This window comes from Aspergillus welwitschiae (assembly GCF_003344945.1).
Source record: "Aspergillus welwitschiae strain CBS 139.54b unplaced genomic scaffold BDQ94scaffold_45, whole genome shotgun sequence".
NCBI lineage: Eukaryota > Fungi > Ascomycota > Eurotiomycetes > Eurotiales > Aspergillaceae > Aspergillus > Aspergillus welwitschiae.
The window spans coordinates 66217-85283 of NW_020798739.1; the positions used below are offsets into that span (position 1 = coordinate 66217).

Here is a 19067-nt window from a genome sequence, read left to right on the forward strand (position 1 = left end):
ACTATGCGAGAAAAAAACAAAAAAGAGATCTCGTAACTTACTGCATTATACCACATAACTGCGACACCGCCCCGTGTTTAAATGGATGAGATTTTCTTAATTTCTTTTTCCCTCTTTTCTGTTCTTCTCCTCCCCTCTTTTTAGTGAATAGATAAGTTTTACTATGTAAATACAACTATAACTATCTACATACGTCCGCGGGGTTACCATCTGACACCTCACAACTAAAATGTATGCTGTGCAGAATACTAGCAGCAGATAGATAACTAGTAGAGAGGACCATGCACAGGGGCCGAGATTGGCTCGTGTTCCTTTCCCCCAACTGTGGGGGTGTGTTGATCTGACTCGTGATCTATTACCTTTTCTACCAACTACATACATTATAAGTAACCTGGTCCACGATACCCACCATCACACAAGCTATAACCTACACACGGGCTCATCTGTCCAGCTCTCATCTTCGTGATATGTAGCCCTACTTTGGGCCACGCATCTATTAACAACCAGTCCCAGGTTTGACGGCTAATGTAGGCAGTGATGAGTATTACAAAAAAGGAAAGAGGCACGGAGACCCCCTCACTCAGCATTATTCCATACCAATTGAATAATAACCCCCGTAATCTGAAGTTCTGGGGCCTATCGACACAAAAACCAGCTGCACCGGCGTATTACAAGTTATCGTCAGTAATGATACTCGGGATGGAGTAAAGGTAAAAAAATAAGAATAGAAAAAGAAAAAAAAAAAAAAAATTAAAATTGAAAAAAAAAGAAAAAAAAAAAAAAAAAAAAGGAAAAACGTAAGGTCATCCATGGAAGCATATTAGGACGAGGTCTTTCACCACGTGAGGTAGGGTGGACTCCCTAAGGTTATAGGTAAGTTGTTGATGTAGGTAGGATATGGAAGAATTAATAAACTCCACAAAAGCCCAAGTTGAGCATGAATGGAAGCTAAATTCGGCCGTCAGCGAAAGTGGCTGTGCTTTCATCCAAGCCATTCTCCACGGCGGGGTTTGATGCTCCTGAGCTGTTCGCTGCCGCAGTCCTCTGACGCCCAGATCGACTCTCAGTCTCATCTGGATTGCCATGGTTGTCTGCCTGGGCCCATTTCATCATTTGACCCTTCATGTCTCGCATATCGTGTACCTTTTGCGCAAAGCCGTCCCTTTTATGAGGCTGCGACTCACTGCGCTCATTCAACTCGTCTTCATCTGAACTGGATATAGAAAGCGAAGAGCTATTGCTGCGCTGGAGGAAGATCATATGATTGCCCTCGTTCTTCTTGAACTCCCTCTGCTCATTCTTCAGAACCTCCATCCGCTCTGCATCGTTCTTGCAATCAAGTGTAGTCACGTGAAGACCTGGTAGATTGGTGGAGATGAGCTGTTTCAACAGGGGTAGGTATTCGCCATTGGGACGATAAGTTCCGCTATCATTGTCGATGAAAAGTTCATAGTCGGCCGGATCAGTTGATATCTCTGGTTCTACCAGCGACTCATCACCGGAGTAGTGTGTTTCCGAATGCTGAATTGTTTCCGGGTGTCGGGGATGGCGATGCTTCAGGCGACGCAAGAAGAACTCACCAGAGTATGCAATATAAATCGATACATCACTATGCATCGTGTGTTTACTCAGCAAATCAATTCCGAATTCCTTCCCTGTTTCCGTGAAGCGCAATTGCCCGTCTAGGGTGATGACATATGTAAAGATCCTCCCGCCCTGAGCGTAGTGCACAAATTCAAGAAACTTCTGCGTGAGCTCGGTACAAGGGGAAGAAAACTGTCCACTGAGGGTGGTCTTGTCAAAGTTGTAGATACGTTCGTGTTGATGATGCAGCGCTCGATTGAGTATCCTTCCACGAAGACTGTGTGACGTGAACATCCCGGCTACAAACGGCTTGAATTCGACATAACGATGATAGAGCGCGGTAGGCACAGGGCCCTGGAGCTGTATTTGGATTGCCTGAAAACTGAACAGAGAGACTGTAAGCGTATCATTTTCTTCAAAAATTTTAGGGCAGGGCGAGGAACGAACTTATAGCGAGTAATGGTCTTCTTCTCATCACGCTGACTTTGGACCTTATCTTTAGTGCCGGCTATCCTCCCAATGAGCGGAGAAAAATGCTTGAACCAGTAGTTTGGTCCAATGGTATACATATGAGCCCCTTCATCTCCTGGTGTCTTCCCTAAGCACTGAACGCTGATTACTATATGCGACTGCACATCTAGACGTCGCGACGCCAGCGCAGCGATGTTACCGAACAAGTAGACCCGCTTGCTGCCCATGCGCTTCTTCAGGCGAAGGCTCTGCTCCTTTATGCCGGGCCACTGTCCATTGACCGAATCCACGTCGACATAAGCGTTACCGAGTTTGTCGTCATGGTCCGCAGCGTCTTCATCGTACACATGACATTTCAGATGGAAACCCGAGGCCGGGACATTGGCAACGATCCATTCGCTGTTCCATTCCGGATCTCGATTTTTGCGCACAGTTGGTGTTCGGAAGGACATAACGGGGTCCTGCTTGTGGCGTTGGGGTAGGTCGACAATCAATTGGGCGAGAACATAAGGGTCGGAAGAAAATGTACCAAAGTCTGCGCAAGGAAGGTTGACTCCACGATGGAAGGTGAATTTCAGTGTATAGCCGGGTGGTGCATAGGGGTACGGAGTGCTATCGAACCCCCCAGCAGGCTCTGACCGAGACGGGTCGTCACCACTCAGAGCAGCCTTCATAGCGGCAGCCCGACCCTGCATGTGCTCGGACTTGTCATAGAACTTTGGGCCATATTTATCGACTGGATGCCGTCGCCGTGTTCGCGGTTGGGGGTCTTCCATGATTTGGGGGCCAAGAGTGGTGGCAATGATGGTGGGTGGTCGTTGTCGCTCCTCAGTAGTTACTTTGGTTGTTGCCTGTGCGAGGTTTTGCGATCAGCGGACAGGCTGTCTGTCGCGTAGTGGCCAAAGTAAATAGGACGGATATCAGACGATCGGCAGGTTTAAATCGAAATAACCCCCCCTATTGATGTCAGTGATAATGGAGAGCCCCGAGTGATAAAAATTGCGATCCACACATCCCGGACTGGAAATGGGGAAGAGGGAGAGAGATCCAAGAGATCCAATGGTGCTTGGCATGCCCCCTAGTCTAACCCCACGGGATGGAGATTGGAAGTTATGAGTCTACGCAAGCCTTGCAAGGCTAAGGCGGTTCCGTAGCTTTGGCCGGAGGGCGGCTATGACGATGGCGGAACACGCGGACCCCGACGGATAGGGCAGAGAATAGGAAGGAGAAGAGCGCATTCGAAAAGACTAAAAAGCAGGTTGGAGGCCCCTCCATCTATCTCAGAGGCCCTTCAAGTGGTTTGTCTGACATCATTTCAGCGCCCTACAGGGATGTTTGTGCAAGGGAGGTACGTAAGAGGAGACACGAAAAGTACCAACCAGCATGTGGTACGGTGTACTTAGAATAGAACGACGACCACGGAGAGTTCAAGGCAAAATGCTCTGCAGAGGATTTGTTTGGTTGACCCCCAGGGGGATCCCGAAGCTAAAATCTCGTACTAAGAAAAGAAGAAAAGAAAAAAAAATTAATAAAAAATAACCTACTCGTACTGGAGCCCCTCCTGCTCTTTTTCTTTTTCTTTTTTCTTTAACTGCGTAGAGTATATACCGAGGCTCCAGAGCGTAATGTAGACTTCATTAAGATATGAGATCCGAGATTGTACCTGGACCCTCCCTCCCTCTCTCCCCCGTCTCCCAACTCCAAGAACGCCGTCCCAGTTATTTAAATTCCCAGCAAAATCACAAAAATAACCCCCGCTATGATCTAGTCACTGCCCTCCACTTATGCCCCTCTGTTCTGTTCTCTTAACTAACTTACTTAGCTATACCTCTTAGGCACTCGTTCCCCTTCTTCCTTCTTTTCTCTACCCCTCCTTTGCCTGACCTAACCTAAGATCCTCTGAACAAGAATTGCATGTCTTCCGGGGTGAGCTTCTCTAAAGCTTCTCCTTGATCTTTGTTGATGGTACCGTTGATCAGGTTGGCCTTCTTTTCTTGTAGCAGAACAATTCGAGATTCTACCGAATCTTCAATGCACAAGCGAGTTATGACACAAGGTCGGCGCTGGCCGATGCGATGGCACCGGTCTGCACTCTGCCATTCAGCAGCTGGGTTCCACCACCTAGCACCAGTAGAGTTAGTGAGGGAGACATTCGTTTCCGTTGTTAGTCAATGCCACTTACGGGTCAACGATAAAAACTCTCGAGGCCTCGGTTAGGTTCAAAGCCACACCGCCGGCCTTGAGGGAAACCAGAAACACTTCGACATCGACATTGTTCATAAAGTATTCAATAGAATTTTGGCGTTGTGCTGGCGTCATAGTGCCATCGAGCATGACGGTGTTGAAACCAGCTCGACGTAGACGCCATTCCACAAGTTGTAGCATCGAGGTGAACTGGGAGAAGACAATTGACTTCAGTGTCTGCTTCTTGCTTCTCAATTTATAGAGCTCGTAAACAAGCATCTCAATTTTGGTTGACGATGTCCAGTCCTCCATGCGGATCCGGTTGATGATGGAATTCTGCTTGATGCACTCTTCCTCTTGCTCAATGTCAGGTTGTTCGAAATCGATTGACAAAGGGATGTGGCACCGAGGGCAATCGACGATTGAGCCCACATCGAACGACCTAACATAGTCTTTGGCGCATTTTCGGCAAAACTCATGATGACAACGGGAACGAATTGCTTCTTCCGCCGGTTCGTCGCAAATGCAGCATACAAGTACGTTTTGCCCGGTTTCTGCGTGTTTTTTCAGAATGAGATCTGGGTGATTCGCAACCTGGCGCATCTGCATGATAAGGCCGAAGATGTTTGCGTAGTTGTTCAACATGACACCACGGCTTACATACGTATCAAACTGCCTCGTCGTGTTGGACATAATGCTCTGGGAGAAATCACGTTCAATCTCTCCAAAGAATTCGTTATGGAGAATAACCCTGTAATAACGTTAATATTGTTTTTAGTACACCTAGGCGGAGAGGTTACGAACCGCTTTGGTGGAAGCTCCATCGAAGACGTGTGATCTCGTTTTACTCGCCGTAGCATGATCCTATCAGTTATAAGGCGTAGCTTCGACAATGCTTCCTTGCGGGCGTCCGGATTATCCCTTTCAGTGACTCCCGGAGTGTTAGTGAGGTCTCGGCGTACATTGAAACACAACTTACTAGGATTCAAGATTTCCTGGTTGAATATTGAAACATGGCTGAACCCACTATATAAGTGAAGACATTAGCTACTTGCCCATGGTAGGCGATGAAGGACCGTACCTATGCCCGCACTCAGTGCATTTTTTTGCTGCATCCTGTGACCAGTGGAGCTGCTGGCACTGGCACTGCTTGCAAAAGTAGCAGGCAAATGGTCGGACATCCAGAAAGCGAAGGAGAGAAAAGAACTCCCCAATCCGATTCTGGACAGGGGTACCCGACAGACACCATTTGTAGTTTGCTTTCAGTGCAAAGCATGCACGGGCGACACTAGTTGTACGTTGCTACAGACCCCGGCTGTCAATGCTTGATAACACGGCACTGTAAAAGAGAGGCCAACTATACCTTGATGCTATGCGCTTCATCCAGGATTAAGCGGTGATAATGAATAGAATGAATGACGCCTTTCCTGGTTAGTATAGACCGTCTTCTAGGTCAACAACATGACCTCTTACTGTTCTCCTGGATGAGTCCAACATTGCGATTCCACCCTTTCAGCTCTTTGCGGTGAATTGATTCGAGACCAGAATCTGGAATTTATGTCATGTCAGTTCTTAGGGCCCGTGACTCATTTCCTTAGGGTCACCGTACAAGAAATCATTATCACATCATAAGCCAGAAGATCCTCCTTTGTGAGAGTTTTGACCTTCGAATTCGAATTGTGGTAGATGAGCACATTCAATTGGCCGTTCGTATATGCCTAGTCCAATGCATTAGCGATACTACGACTTTAGGGTTTTAACGGGCATACTTTGATCTCTGATTGCCATTGCATTAAAGCAACTGGAGGAACAACGACAAGCGATGGCCTACCAATGGGGTAATCAGACATAAGAAGGGACACGGCCTGGATTGTTTTGCCCATGCCCATCTCGTCTCCCAACAATCCTCCTTTGTAATGTGATTTTTCTTGTTGAATCATCCAACTCAGGCCTTCAAGCTGGAATGACTTGAGTGTTCTCGATATACCCGGAGGCTGCTCTGCCCTTACCGGCTTTATCGGAGGAGTGTTTTTCAAATCATCCCACATTGTGATGACGCATGGGTGCTGCCTTTCGAGTTTTTGTCTTTCTCTAAGAGCCTGCATGCTTCGTCAGACATAGCGCAAGATAGCCCAAGATGAGAAACATACACGGTACCCCCTCCTTTCCGTCTCTGCTGGCTCTGAGCGAGAATTTCTGCCCGCTCTGCGTGGAATCCCTCGTGTGGCGGCTCCGCCTCTAGCATTCCGCGTATTTCCAACCCTGGAGCGCCTTCGTGGGATTAGAAGTTCATCCTCATTTGAGGAAGATACAGAAGAGACCGATTCAATGTCAGTTAGCTGATCGTCGTCTGATCCGCTATCGTCCATATCGATAGGGGATATCTGACGAAGACTACTCTTGTTAGCTGATCGAAGAGACCTTCTCACCCCGTGCGAAGAAATCGGTCCTTTAAATAGATCCTCATATGCATCGTGGTCAGAATCGAGCCCGATGACACTATCTTCTTCAGCCGAGTCTTTCATTCTGGATTGAAGCCGTCTCGAAGTCCTTCGTAACTTAAAAGGTGGTTCTTGATATTCTTGAGCTTGAAGATGCTGGGCCAATACTGCATCAGAATCTTGCAATGTGGGATGGCTTATGGATAGTGCTGCTGGTGACCTCTTTGATCCTCGTGGTGCATGTAAAGACATAGCACTCGATCGTAATTCCTGGGCACGTGTAGAGGCGCTAACCCTCTTTCTCGGTCGATTTGTATCTGATTCCACAGGTGTGACGGCTATACTGGTTGCTGGAGTACTGTATGCAGGTGTTATATCCTCATCGCCAGATACATCTTCGGTTGGAAGAGGAGAAACAGAGGAAGATGACACCGGAGGTCTCCTCAAAGGTATTGCAACTTCGATAGAGTATGGTCTATTCCTATAAGACATCCCTTCTTCCACCGTAGGCTTCCGGCCTATGGCATCACCTGCATTTTCTGAAATGTTCGGGGTCCCAGCATAAGCTGCTGAGGATGCTCTAGCGAGTCTCGCAGAGGTTCGTCTAGGTACGGACGAGGTATCTGGTAGTGCTCAAAATGTCAGTCATTGCTAATGAAAGTTCCGATTGATTTGTGATATTCTCATTTGGGGAATGCAAATATTTCTTTTTAGCGTCGTTGTGCCTTTGGGAGACGACAAAGAGACCTCACCGGCTAGTGGAGTGATTCCCCTCCTCGTAGTTGATGATTTCCTCTCCATTACGGTGAACCAAGTGACCGAATGTTTGTGAGGGCTAACCACTATGAGCTGGAGATTACTGGATGGTTGTCACAGATGTATCTGGCGAAAAGTGAGGCAAACGGTCGATGCAGCGCCACCCGGGGATGTTCTAGCTAGGGGAGGTTGTGTACTCCGTACCTTGGCCGCGGTTATCGGAATAAAGCGCCAGGATGATGGGACTTTGGGGCGAGGGAAAAAATTTTCTTTGCTCCCAAAAAAGGTTTCACTGCATCGATCTAGCCATTTGATGGAGCAACTTTAGGCACCAAATCATCGTTTTGCTGACTGTTGCCTGGCCTCAATCTGGCTTTCAAATTTAATTGTTATCTTTCCCCCTTGGCCGAACACGAAGCCGATAAGCCCGCCCGTCGACTTCTCGCGTTAAGTGGAACGCGAAATCACCACGGGTTCCTGTGACCTGCAAGTGTCGCCATCTTGACGCCTTCCAGTAAAAGATTCGCTTCATCAGCTATAATCATCTACGATTTGATATCATATCAAGTCTGGAAAAAATGTTTGTGTTTCGATTCAGCGTTGAAGATATATATATCGGTCATTGACAACAGAATTTCAGGGCAAACAGAAGGCAAACAAGGAATCAGATCAGGGGCCCGTATGTTCTCGATAGATTCTATCTTTCCCCTGTCATCATCCACAGCCTTTACTAATGCCACTACTATTTAGGCACTCTGCCTTGACCGATTTCTTGGCTGTAAGTGAACAGTTCCTGTCTGTTCCTGCTTCCGCTGTTCCACCGGCCATTTGCGGATTCTCCTGGAAGCCCCACCACTGACGAGCTTATGATAATCTACAGTCGAACAACATCTCTGCTGCTCAGATTCAGCAAGACCACCTCACACGGTTAAGGCAATTTGAACGTCAGACAGCTGTTGAACGACGAGAAACTGATCATGTCAATGATGATGAATATCAAAATGCGGATGAGTCGGCAGCAGACAAGAAAAAGCGGAAAAGGAAAGAGGCTGTCGCCCTCGCGAAGATCAAGAAAAGCAAAGAATTTGCTCGTCGTAAGGCTCAAGGCACAGGCGATTCTGACAATGATGATGATATCGCCCGAGAGATGATGTGCGAGGATTCTCAGCCCTTTGCATATCAGCTCGAGAACTGTGAGGTTTGTGGTAAACGTTTTACAGTAACCCCCTACAGCAAAGCTGGTCCCCGTGGAGGTCTCCTCTGTGCAAGATGTTCTAAGGAGCTAGCGGATGATGGGAAGAAACCCAAAGCTAATAGGCGGGGACCAAGGAGCGGGCGTCGCCAGAAGCAAAGTAATCTGCTCGATGGGCTTGCTCAATTGGGCGCTCCAAGCTTAGCGGAGATGTGTACAAAGGTAAGTCAGGATTTGATCAATAGTATGACCTTTTGCTAACCTTCGGCTATTATAGAAAGTAGCCGAAAACATTAACGATATCGAAGAGTTTGGAGATTTGCCCCCGCAACTGCTTCATCGTCTAAGTCAGATATTGTGCAAGAGGCGTGTCTTGACTTCAAGAACTCTTAATTTATTTCTTCGGTCGGAGCTTAATTTTATTGATATCTATGATGCTGCAAGTATGTTCTGGATTTCATTTCTTCCTCCTTGGCTCCCTTCCGATTGATTCTACCAGCTTTGTCCAGCCTTTCTTCTTTGCCCCGCCACTTTCGATACCAAGCTCGTTCCAATCCTACTTCATGCCAATGTGTCAAGACATGAGGATGCTAATTGCAACAGAGCTTGAAACACAGGACTTCGAGAAAATCTTCGCTTTCATGCCCAATCTGTATCACGTGAACTTTCGCTTTGCTGGTCAACTGAAAGATAAGGTAGTCGAATACCTATTGGACCGCAACTTGAAGATCAAGCGCTTGCAGCTAGATGCCGCAAATTTGATATCAGATGAGTGTTGGCAGCAGCTGTTCCGAAAATTGGGACCCCAGTTGGAATCCCTCAAATTATCCAATCTCGATTCCTCTTTGGATGATGAAACAGTGGAAGTGATGTGCAGGAAGTGCACATCGCTTCAACGTCTGAAATTGAAGCAGTGTTGGAAAATGGGCAATCGCTCTCTCCAAGCCATTTCCCAACTGATATCTTTACAACACTTGTCTTTGGACTTTGTTCAAGAAATATGTGATGAGATCCTGCTCAACACAGTTTCAAAACTCAGCCCACGCTTGCGGACGTTGTCCTTGGAGGGGCTATCTACCGCAGATGATCGTCTTTTGGATATCATACATGTCAATTGCCGCACTTTGACGAAACTTCGCTTTTCTGACAACGCAGTGTGTAGTGACAAAGGCTTCGTCACTCTTTTCACTGACTGGGACAACCCACCACTGGAATTTGTGGATCTTTCATCTACGAGAGACGTTGATAATTCGAACCCAGACGGACCTGTAGATGCAATTGGCCTTGCATCCCAAGGTTTTATGGCTCTCATGAACCATTCAGGGCCCGGGCTACAGAAATTAAACATCGCATCTTGTCGCCACGTGTCCCGCTCTGCTTTTGAAGAAGTGTTTGCGGCCGGGAAAAGATACCCCAATCTCGAGGAGATAGATGTGTCCTTCCATACAGTCGTCGATGACTATATTGTTGGTCGAATCTTTCAGTGCTGTCCTAAACTCCAGAAATTGGTCGCTTTTGCCTGTTTCAACTTGCGAGATGCTCAGGTTCCGGCCGGAGTTGCTTTGATTGGCGGATTAAAAGCTCAAGACCCCATTGTTCTTCAGGGCCATCACTACTAGATAAGCTTGGAAGCTCTGCATGATCTATACCCCTCGCCCCTGCATGCCTTGAAGGATGAACAGCTCACTCGTTTTGATATCGACGCGAATGTCGAATTCATCTACCTTTCCAGTTTTTGTTTGCTAAATTCTTACTTAATAGGGTCAAATACACTTGCTGTTTTTCGGTCTCCGTAGACTGAGCATGTCAATGGAACGGGCATAGCGAGCTGTATCAATGAACCAATTCCGGCCCATGTTTCACAAAAGCTTCCTTGGTTGGGGAATGGAATTCATTGTAATCGGCAAGTGCTTGGTTGCGTCTTTATAATACCGAAGCCCGGGCGGTTACAAGGAGCCGTAGACGACTACAACTTAAGATGGAATCAGATGGAGGGAGCTACATGTGACCAAAGGGTACTGGCAACTACAGCCTCGCAGACATGCCAACCCACTATGCGGCCGGAGATTATGAAAGATCAAGCACCTGGATTAGTCTAGCAAGGCCAAGATTTTCAAGTACGAGATTCCGGAGGAATAATAGCGCAGATATAAGGGAATGTGTTATTGAATAGTACAATACATAATACTACAGTATATACTTCTGAGTTACGGGTGTATCGAGTGGTCACTGAGGGATATGACCACTCTACTTTGTACTGTCATGGCTGAAGTCATTTATTACACACGAGTAGTCAACTGACTATTATTATATCAACGTAGTGGATACTTCAATGACATGGAGAATACTGCACAAGTAGTTACCAGCACCATTGCACTCAATGACCCAGCTTGATCGAGTAGCATCTTTATAGTAATGCTGACTGTGGGCGGCTACCTGGCAGAGTAACCAACCTCCGAACGTCGAAATTGGGCAATGAGAGATGTTCAATCTGACAGGTAGAAATCGGTATTAGCACGACTAGTACTTACTTGAGTATTATAGAAGGTAGGTTAGCTGTGGGCCGCCGAAAAAGAAGATTTGAAAGGTGATGGAATGGATGGGAATAGCTGAGCGGTAAGAGAAGAGTTATCTACTTCGAGAAAGGAATGCCTTAGCCATCAGGTGGTACGTCGGATGGCGGTGGTTAGTCGTTGGCCCCCCTTACATGACATTTGACGGCGGTGGAATGGTGGAATGCCTTGGAACGGACCGTGTCCGTATCAATTTATCTACCTCGGCCAGTTCTAGGCCTGATACCAACTCCCTCCCCACCTTTCATTGATTTCTCTGTCTGCCTCTTTCGGCGTTTTGGAGAAGCGAAAAGACATGAGGAAATAGAGTTAAATGTACATTTCCCGTTTCTTTCAAGCACCTCTCCTACACCAGGATGGTTTGGCTAAAATGCAAAGGAACACACGTTACCTGTCTAGTAACTGTAGGGTCTAGATTGATACCAGCCAGACAGGGTTGTCAGCTACCTAGGCGGCATTAATAGTACGTAGTAGATAGTCATACATAAGTAACTAGGAGTTTATTATTAGTCTTGAACCAGGTAGAGGTTTCAATCTGGGATAGTCTGACCAACCAAACCGGCGGTGCCGACTGAGTTTTGGCTGGCATTGCTCACTCACTAACCGCTCAGAGTTCGGAAGACTCAGAGTCAGAGTCAGAGATACTATATTTGGGGTTGCTCGCCGCCGGACTAACGCGCCGGGCTCCACCCTCCACATCCACTCCCCAGGGTCTGCTGAGAGAAAGTGAGAGTGAAAGACAGAAGGAGGAAGATGTTAGTTGTCTTGGGATTGGAAGAGCGGTTGGTCCTTGGGTGGATGCCGCTTGTTTCTATTCCTCTTCAAGCTAACCAACCTTTTCTACTCCTTAGGTAGACAGGATTTTTCCAAAAAATTTTCTTTTCTCCCTCCCATCATTTTCATGAAACAATTGGGCCTCTTTATTCATTCTGGTTAGTTAGCACTACAGCGGCTGCCGCCGCTGCTATTATTATTATGAATCATGGTTATTACCACTACTGTTACAATTACGAAGTACTATTCACTAGTAGTACGGAGTAGTACGATCACTATTTACGCCAAATTTGCATCAGGCTTACTTTTAGTATGTACTTAACAACAAGTAGATAACCTGAACTAGTCCGGCGTAGTTTTTCTTTCCCATTCAGTTTTATCAAACTCACTAGATTACCGACTGATCTGCGCCCTTTTCCTTTCCTTCCCCCGCCCCCCCTTTTCCCTTCCGAGTTGTCCCTGGGTGTTCTGATTCTGCCCACCACTCTATTGGATTTTTCCCCTGATTCCTTTTTATTCTTGTTGTCGTTTGTGTCTCATTATTATTATTGTTATTATCATCATCATCATTATTATTAATTTTTTTTTCTTCTTCTTTTTTCTTTCTCTCTCATTCCTTTTGTCCTCTGCTCTTGTTGCAGCTTCTGTTCGGCGTTTCTTACAAGAGGAAATTCGCCTTTGTCATTGCAAACTTATCCACCATCCACGCCCCTTCTGGTCTCCCGGGTGGGTTTGTTTTATTTACCCTTCTAAAACCGATCGGAGGAGAGGTCCCCATCCTCGCCAACAACGACCGGAATCCACACCGATGCGTACCTATGGCCCTTCTTAATTTATCATAATTGCTAGCCTCTAAGCCCCGCTGGCCGCATGTGAATCAGAGGGTCCTAGCTGCTCTTGATCGATTATACGGTGTATCAGAAACCTTCTCTCAGGCCACCTCGCCTATTCTCTCGATCTTCTCCTGTGACCCCCCTGAGTGAGCTCAAAGCATCCTTATCCACCACAATATTCTCTGGACGCTATTTTCGCCCATTCACGTCATTCACTTCATTTCCCGGCAATCTCTTGACCAGAAGCCCCGCTACGATCGAAATCCGTGCGGATTGGACAGGCCCAGAATCTTCCAAGCCCATAACCCCTCCCCTCCCTCCACCCGTCGCGGAATCCCGGTTTATGGGAATCGAGTAACGCAGCCGAGAAGGGGTTGGGACTTTCGTCGACTTTGGAGCCGGTGGCAGCGCCCTCAATTTCTCTAAAAGTGGTTCCGGCGTCACTAGTGGTCGCCTTGGTTTCAGCCCAATGCCAATCAAGCTTCCCAAGGGCTTCGCCCGTCGAAAATCGTCTAGCAATGCTCTAGAGGAAGTGCAAAATCCTACTCAGTCATCATTTCGAGTCTTTGAGCGACCGACCGGCGACAAAAAGTCTTTCAGCGATGGGAATTTAGTGGCAAAGCGCTTAAGCGAAGGTCAACCTTTGGATTCCCCCTCAGAGGATGACAATAATATCTTTGCTTTGCATAATTCTCAACCAGCAAGACATCAGTATGAGCCCCCTCTTTCGCCCGATGAATTTCTTACCCCTTTTCCCCATCCCGGTAAGGAGTGGCTGAGCTGACCTTGAGTGGTGGTGGAAGTACATTCGAAGGTACATCATCTGCGCGACCTCGCACATCAACACGCCGTTCAACAGACGGGCCACAGCCCGAATCACAGTCGCCACACACTCGGAACCTCTACGATATACCAATCCCTCCTCTGTCAGGTGCGATTCGCGCAGCTGGTCGCACGTTTTCATTCGGCGGAAGATTCTCCAAGGCATCTGCCCCGACACCTCCGCCTCAGCCGTCTACACCGGGTCCTTCTAGAAGCAGGGGTATGACAACAAGCACGTCAAGCACTGCGACACCACCAAAGCTTCCCGATACAGAACTTCGAATTGGAAAAATTGACGACGACTTTCAAAATATGTTCGGTGATATTGGGAAGCGCTATTATGGGTCGAAGGACTCTTCTCTTGATCAGCCACTAGACCTGGTAAGATGGATTTTTCTTTTCTGTGTTCAGTACCTCAATACCATGCCTTCCTTGTTGCATCGCCAAGCCGGTGAAGCAATGCAGCGCCAAGCTAAATTCTACTGTAGGACTCATCCGGACCTTCTAGCCGACCAGATGCCTTGCCTCGAAAGGACGAGAGGGTCTCACGCCCTACCCCCATTGATACTGACCGTTCAAGGGAGGTTGAGCCATCACCATACTCTTGGGATAGCCGACATTCGGAGGAGGGCCTTCTGACCACACTCGATTCACCCAATGAACAACCGGCAACACAATCATACCAACGCAATATCGATCCAGTCTCCGTTGGAGACCGGCGCAAATCTATTCCTCTGCCCGGTACTACGCCTTTGGCTACTACCTCCCATCGTTCCTTGGCAAAGCCTCGAACGACAGCGGACAAAGGTCTACGGAGAAGCGGGGTTTACTCTAACAGACGGGACTCTGTACCTGTTGAAGATGAGGACGCGAAATTAATCATGGAATCTCTGTACTCTAAAAGGAGCTCACAAGTACCATTTATGGCTGATCACGGGGCTTCGGATGCGGAAAATGATGGTCCTTTGTTTGACCAACCTGGGGCAAATTCTTCTCATCCTGATCGCCGGGCATCTATCCAGAAAGACTCACTGAGCTCTCCTGTGCTATCAGATCACCTTGATCCGTCGATTGCAGCCCATGCCCGTTTGGCTGCACAATACGAAAAAGCACAACCGGTAACGGTCTCCTCTACGAATAAAGTTATGACTCCATCCCAATTCGAACATTATCGTCAGCAGCAAGAGCTCAGACGGTCGAACAGCGATGCCTCGAAGAGTGAGAATTCCGCTGAGAGCGATTACGATGACGATGATGAGGTGGAGAAGGACCGTGAGGCCGAGAGACAGCGGCGCAAGCAAGAGGCTCATCTTTCAGTTTATCGACAGCAAATGATGAAGGTGACCGGCCAGGAATCGCCCGCGCCAGCTATGAGAACCGAATTGGATCAGGCTAGTAAGAGTGCGCCGAATTTATTACAACCTGGAACTACCTTGGGGAGTGGGAAAAGCAGTGATGGTGACGATGACGAAGAGATTCCTTTGGGGATTCTGGCAGCTCACGGATTCCCCAACAGAAACCGCCCCCCAAGCCGCCTGGCACCATCTAGCTCCATTCCTAACCTCCGGGCGTCTTTCCAGCAACCATACTTGTCTTCCCCGTCTCCTGCTTCCGTTGCAGAAAGGGATCCCAACAATCGTGGAAGCCTGCCTGTTTTTGCGCGAAACTTGCCGCGAGACCCTTATTTCGGAGCCAGTCTGGTCAACCAATCCAACAGAGAGTCTTTGGCCTTGGGAGGAGGAGCATCGGTCCATGGTGGACCTTCGCCTGCGCTACCGCCCGGAGGCCTAGTAGGAGTCATTGCCACGGAGGAGCGGGCAAGAGCAATGCGGCGAGGTAGCCCTAATACCCAAGCCATGTACGACTATCAAGGGGGGATGCCTGTGCCGCCTGTTCACCCTGGAGGCATTCCAAGACCTTACACAATGATGAGTTTAAGCTCGCCCAATGCCGGTGGCGTTCAGCCAACGATCTCCGCGACTGAACAGGCGCAGATAGAGTTATCTCAGCAGATGACGCAAATGGTGCAGATGCAGATGCAATGGATGCAGCAGATGATTCACATGCAGGGCGGACAGAGCACCCAACTAATGCCACCTGGCGGGCCTCCACCCACGCTAGGTGCCAACCTGAATGCGCGCCCATCCTCAATGCCCTCAGCTGGCAATATGAATAACCCCCATGCTGGGTACTCGGGCGATCAGCGGACGCTAAGCATGCTTGATCCGAATGTCTCCTCCCGTCTCAATAGTGCAGCTATGCCCCATGTATCTGGGGGCCTCAGGCCAAGCACTCCGGCTGGGCAAGGGTATGCGCCGTCTATTGCACCATCGGAACGCAGTAATGTTGGTCTGGCGCCTCGTTACAGACCCGTCTCTACGATACAACCCGACTTAGGAAATGTCGGCTCCCCGTCCATACCGAAGTCGTGGAGTGATGAAAACCGGAAGTCCTCGCTTTCAGCTGCAGTTCCGGCGGCACCACAGGCGTCTCAGATGAGCCACCGTCCCATGCCAAGTAATAGCAAACCAATAAGGGCTAGCAAGCTGAATGTTGGTGCAGACCAAGATGACGAGGACGATGATGAAGGCTGGGCCGAAATGATGAAGAAACGAGAAAATAAACGCAACAACTGGAAGATGAAGAAAGAAACGTCGAGCTTTGGAGATCTGTTGAATGCTGTGCATTAGACAGGCGGTCAATTGACATAACTCCCCCTCGCAGCAGGGGTATCATGTCCTGTGCATGTTATGCTTTCGCTTATTTTTGCTTGGCTGTGCTTTTGCCATCAAAGTCCTCTGCTCTTTATAGGGACCTGAAGGAGTTATACCTCACTTTGTGCATTTGTGAGCAGTGAATATTGTTGTTCCAGCTATTTCCTATTATTGTTGGCGGGTTCACCTCTTGCGTGTCTTCTATTTTCCTTCCCGTTCCTTTCTATGTTGTTTTACTTTCTTGGACATGACCTGATCTTTTTTTACGTTTATACGAGGGGTTTCCTCTCCCTGATCTCCCAATTTCTTAATCACTATCAAAGCAGGGTGCGGGACCATGACAGGCGTTTCACGGATTGACGATTTCCAACCCCATGAGGGTTGTAATTGGATGGCTTTAGCAAAGTTGTGCATGCATTTTCTGTCTTGTATACTCAATGTGTAGCCAGTTAACCTTACAACTTACGGTGACGTTCTGGGAGTTAATATATGTAGCTGATATCTATACAATAACCTGAGAGTATCTTATGCAGATCACTAAGGTGAATCTATGAGATTCTGCACTTGCTGCGGGGAAGCCTTAGTTCAACTATCAGATAATGCGTAGTTTATCCTACGATCCAGCGCAGCAGCTGGAGCTAAAAGGGGTGCAGCGTGAAAGTAGCTTAGTAACCAGAAACGGTCCACTTGGCCCATTAAAACAGGGCCTACCACGTGACTAATGTCACGGGATTACTAACCTTATCGGAGCTTGTCATCACCAGCCATTCTGCAATCCCAGCATTGCAGCATCATTTTGCCAACAGTACGGCGGGAGTTTCCAGTGGTATATATATATAATATTACTCTATCAGGTGATTCAATAAATTCCATACCTAAACGCTTGTCGGTCAGGCAACTAATCCATCCAAAGGTCCACTGAGCAAAGGAAACAGTGGCAAAGCAAAGCGAAAGGCTAGAAGTTGCGCACCAAGTGATATTCATATCTATTTGGATACTGTGATTCACTCCCTACTTCATCTATACAGTGTCCTGCTCGCTTTTTGGGCGCCTGTACACTTACAGCCCTCATAAAAGTCCGAGATATTCAATATCGCTCCCAGCTATTTCACTATTTTGGTATACGCACCTTTGGATATAGCCAAGACTACAAAATGAACGCACCAGACCGGTAGGTGGAACGTTCTTCTTACATCTACGCAGTCTATCTTGTAGCATGCTTTATTCCCACTTGGTTTCCGCGCCCCTTCCTCTCCTCCCCCACCTTTTGGCTTGTTCTAGGTTCGGGAGCTGTTCGCTGGTGGGAATGGTGTGACTGATGTCTCAATGCGGACGGTGCCATTAACCGGGCACATGCTCTTGCCTTCCCCCCTCCATTCACTGCCCCAGAGTGCCGAACTATGTTATGGACTCTACTCCTGTCCCTCTTCCTCTCCCTCAGTTCATTTCAATGTTTATGCCCCTTGTCCAGATCTCTCATTGAATGGATTGACCTCGTACTTTGCGTTGTCTTCACCCCCTAGCATTCCTGTCATATTGTGAATCTTTCTCGAACACAACGATTTTAAGAATGGAATCCATCATGCCTGCAGAAATGGTGTATGCGCGCCTGAAGAATGGCAGTGGTGGATCTCGCGTTCGCTGCCAGTCTACCGTCAACGTTTCTCATGACCAGCAGCCGAGGTCCGCTTCGGGTTTTCTTTGAAGATTCTACTTGCCTTCATTTGTGAAGCTTCTAATACATTCGGTCCACTGACTCGGTATGAAACCTAGATACGAATCGTTCGTTCTTGCGAATGGCGAGAATAAAGTCGAGATGGAGATCGATACTCGTATGTCATCCAAACCTCGCACCTAAACGGTCTGCGTTCATTTCTAACATGGGCTTCTTGTTCTAGGAATCCCATCTTCTGCCATCTTCACCTTCAATAAGGAAGATCACACGTTGGGAAATTTGATCCGCTCTCGCCTCTTGCAAAGCTCTCATGTTCTCTTCGCTGCGTACAAGGTATGTCTGCGATCGTGATTTATCCTCGTGTCTATTTCCGGGCATTCTTCATGCTCCCAGTTGCTGCTTTTATCAGATCTGTGGGGTTAGTTTGCGTAAGGGTCTGACGTGACTGTCATAGGTTCCCCATCCGCTTGTTCCCAATTTCCAGCTTCGAGTTCAGACCGATGGCGATATCACCCCAAAGGATGCGGTAATTGCAGCCTGCCATGAGCTTGTTCGGGACCTGGGTATCCTCTCTCGGGAGTTTACTAAGGAATATGAGCTCCGTAAGATGGTGGGGGCTACCGCCCAGCAGCAGAATGGCGTCCAGGATGGTGTTTAGCCATCAACAGGTGGAGATAGGGCATGAAGAGCTGGGTCAGCGGTCACTCACATGCTTTCGCTTCAGATATACGCAGCTGGTCATGCGTGTCTTTGTTTCATGGTCATACCCTTTGTTCTATGTTTGTTCTCTTTGCTTCCAGTGATTAGCGGGACCAAGCCCTTCGCTCCAACTTGCCTTGGAACAGAAAGTCATTTGCTGCCGTAGCTGTCAATCAGTCAACACGTCCATATATCTGCCTCGCCTTTAATTTGTTGTAGGCTTGGGCCCGGTAGCGACCTAAATAGATGAGAACCGTCTGGTGTGCTCATAGGGGTAGCGTAGATAGTGTAGATAGCTTCTGGACTCATCGTGATAGCTATCGGATCGGGTTTAGTGCACCGCTCCGCG

General features: G+C 48.0%; 7 protein-coding genes across 7 annotated transcripts; 4 read left to right on the forward strand and 3 right to left on the reverse strand.

Moving 5' to 3' along the window:
• Nucleotides 1–195: 195 nt before the first annotated feature.
• Nucleotides 196–784, reverse strand: BDQ94DRAFT_151954 (uncharacterized protein). Its single transcript, XM_026767852.1, has one exon. The coding sequence runs from the start codon at nt 585–587 to the stop codon at nt 381–383; it is 207 nt and encodes a 68-aa protein (XP_026621445.1). The 5' UTR covers nt 588–784; the 3' UTR covers nt 196–380.
• Nucleotides 785–797: 13 nt separating this feature from the next.
• On the reverse strand, nt 798–3011 carry BDQ94DRAFT_97280 (C2 domain protein). The gene is made up of 2 exons (XM_026776952.1): nt 2032–3011; nt 798–1966 (listed from the first exon to the last, which is right to left on the reverse strand). The coding sequence occupies exons 1-2, from the start codon at nt 2829–2831 to the stop codon at nt 949–951; spliced, it is 1818 nt and encodes a 605-aa protein (XP_026621446.1). The 5' UTR covers nt 2832–3011; the 3' UTR covers nt 798–948.
• A 933-nt stretch (nt 3012–3944) lies between these two features.
• BDQ94DRAFT_162793 (DNA repair protein RAD16) lies at nt 3945–7481 on the reverse strand (the record flags this gene model as incomplete). Its single annotated transcript, XM_026769617.1, has 11 exons — nt 3945–4176; nt 4238–4990; nt 5044–5170; nt 5219–5265; nt 5321–5541; nt 5603–5661; nt 5713–5787; nt 5849–5957; nt 6009–6338; nt 6390–7303; nt 7433–7481. The coding sequence occupies 11 exons, from the start codon at nt 7479–7481 to the stop codon at nt 3945–3947; spliced, it is 2916 nt and encodes a 971-aa protein (XP_026621447.1).
• A 688-nt stretch (nt 7482–8169) lies between these two features.
• Nucleotides 8170–10247, forward strand: rad7 (DNA repair protein Rad7, protein; the record flags this gene model as incomplete). The annotated part of the gene is made up of 4 exons (XM_026769618.1): nt 8170–8214; nt 8317–8850; nt 8906–9071; nt 9232–10247. 4 exons carry the CDS (start codon nt 8170–8172, stop codon nt 10245–10247), a joined length of 1761 nt encoding a protein of 586 aa, XP_026621448.1.
• A 2551-nt stretch (nt 10248–12798) lies between these two features.
• On the forward strand, nt 12799–16433 carry BDQ94DRAFT_97381 (uncharacterized protein). Its single transcript, XM_026776953.1, has 3 exons — nt 12799–13519; nt 13612–14011; nt 14119–16433. Exons 1-3 carry the CDS (start codon nt 13278–13280, stop codon nt 16318–16320), a joined length of 2844 nt encoding a protein of 947 aa, XP_026621449.1. The 5' UTR covers nt 12799–13277; the 3' UTR covers nt 16321–16433.
• A 698-nt stretch (nt 16434–17131) lies between these two features.
• BDQ94DRAFT_151969 (uncharacterized protein) lies at nt 17132–18094 on the forward strand. The gene is made up of 2 exons (XM_026767853.1): nt 17132–17198; nt 17258–18094. Exon 2 carries the CDS (start codon nt 17671–17673, stop codon nt 17884–17886), a length of 216 nt encoding a protein of 71 aa, XP_026621450.1. The 5' UTR covers nt 17132–17198; nt 17258–17670; the 3' UTR covers nt 17887–18094.
• On the forward strand, nt 17927–18677 carry BDQ94DRAFT_174716 (DNA-directed RNA polymerase II core subunit RPB11; the record flags this gene model as incomplete). The annotated part of the gene is made up of 4 exons (XM_026772396.1): nt 17927–18027; nt 18118–18176; nt 18243–18352; nt 18474–18677. 4 exons carry the CDS (start codon nt 17927–17929, stop codon nt 18675–18677), a joined length of 474 nt encoding a protein of 157 aa, XP_026621451.1.
• Between the last annotated feature and the right edge of the window lie 390 nt (nt 18678–19067).

What these genes read in the sequence shown, in the direction of transcription:
- BDQ94DRAFT_151954 (XM_026767852.1), bottom strand. Translation starts at nt 587, where the DNA reads ATGCTGAGTGAGGGGGTCTCCGTGCCTCTTTCCTTTTTTGTAATACTC.
- BDQ94DRAFT_97280 (XM_026776952.1), bottom strand. Translation starts at nt 2,831, where the DNA reads ATGGAAGACCCCCAACCGCGAACACGGCGACGGCATCCAGTCGATAAA. An exon ending in AAGACCATTACTCGCTATAA is followed by an intron (nt 1,967 to 2,031) that starts GTTCGTTCCTCG and finishes CTCTCTGTTCAG; the next exon opens with TTTTCAGGCAATCCAAATAC.
- BDQ94DRAFT_97381 (XM_026776953.1), top strand. Translation starts at nt 13,278, where the DNA reads ATGCCAATCAAGCTTCCCAAGGGCTTCGCCCGTCGAAAATCGTCTAGC. An exon ending in TCTCAACCAGCAAGACATCA is followed by an intron (nt 13,520 to 13,611) that starts GTATGAGCCCCC and finishes TGGTGGTGGAAG; the next exon opens with TACATTCGAAGGTACATCAT. An exon ending in TTGATCAGCCACTAGACCTG is followed by an intron (nt 14,012 to 14,118) that starts GTAAGATGGATT and finishes ATTCTACTGTAG; the next exon opens with GACTCATCCGGACCTTCTAG.
- BDQ94DRAFT_151969 (XM_026767853.1), top strand. Translation starts at nt 17,671, where the DNA reads ATGCGGACGGTGCCATTAACCGGGCACATGCTCTTGCCTTCCCCCCTC.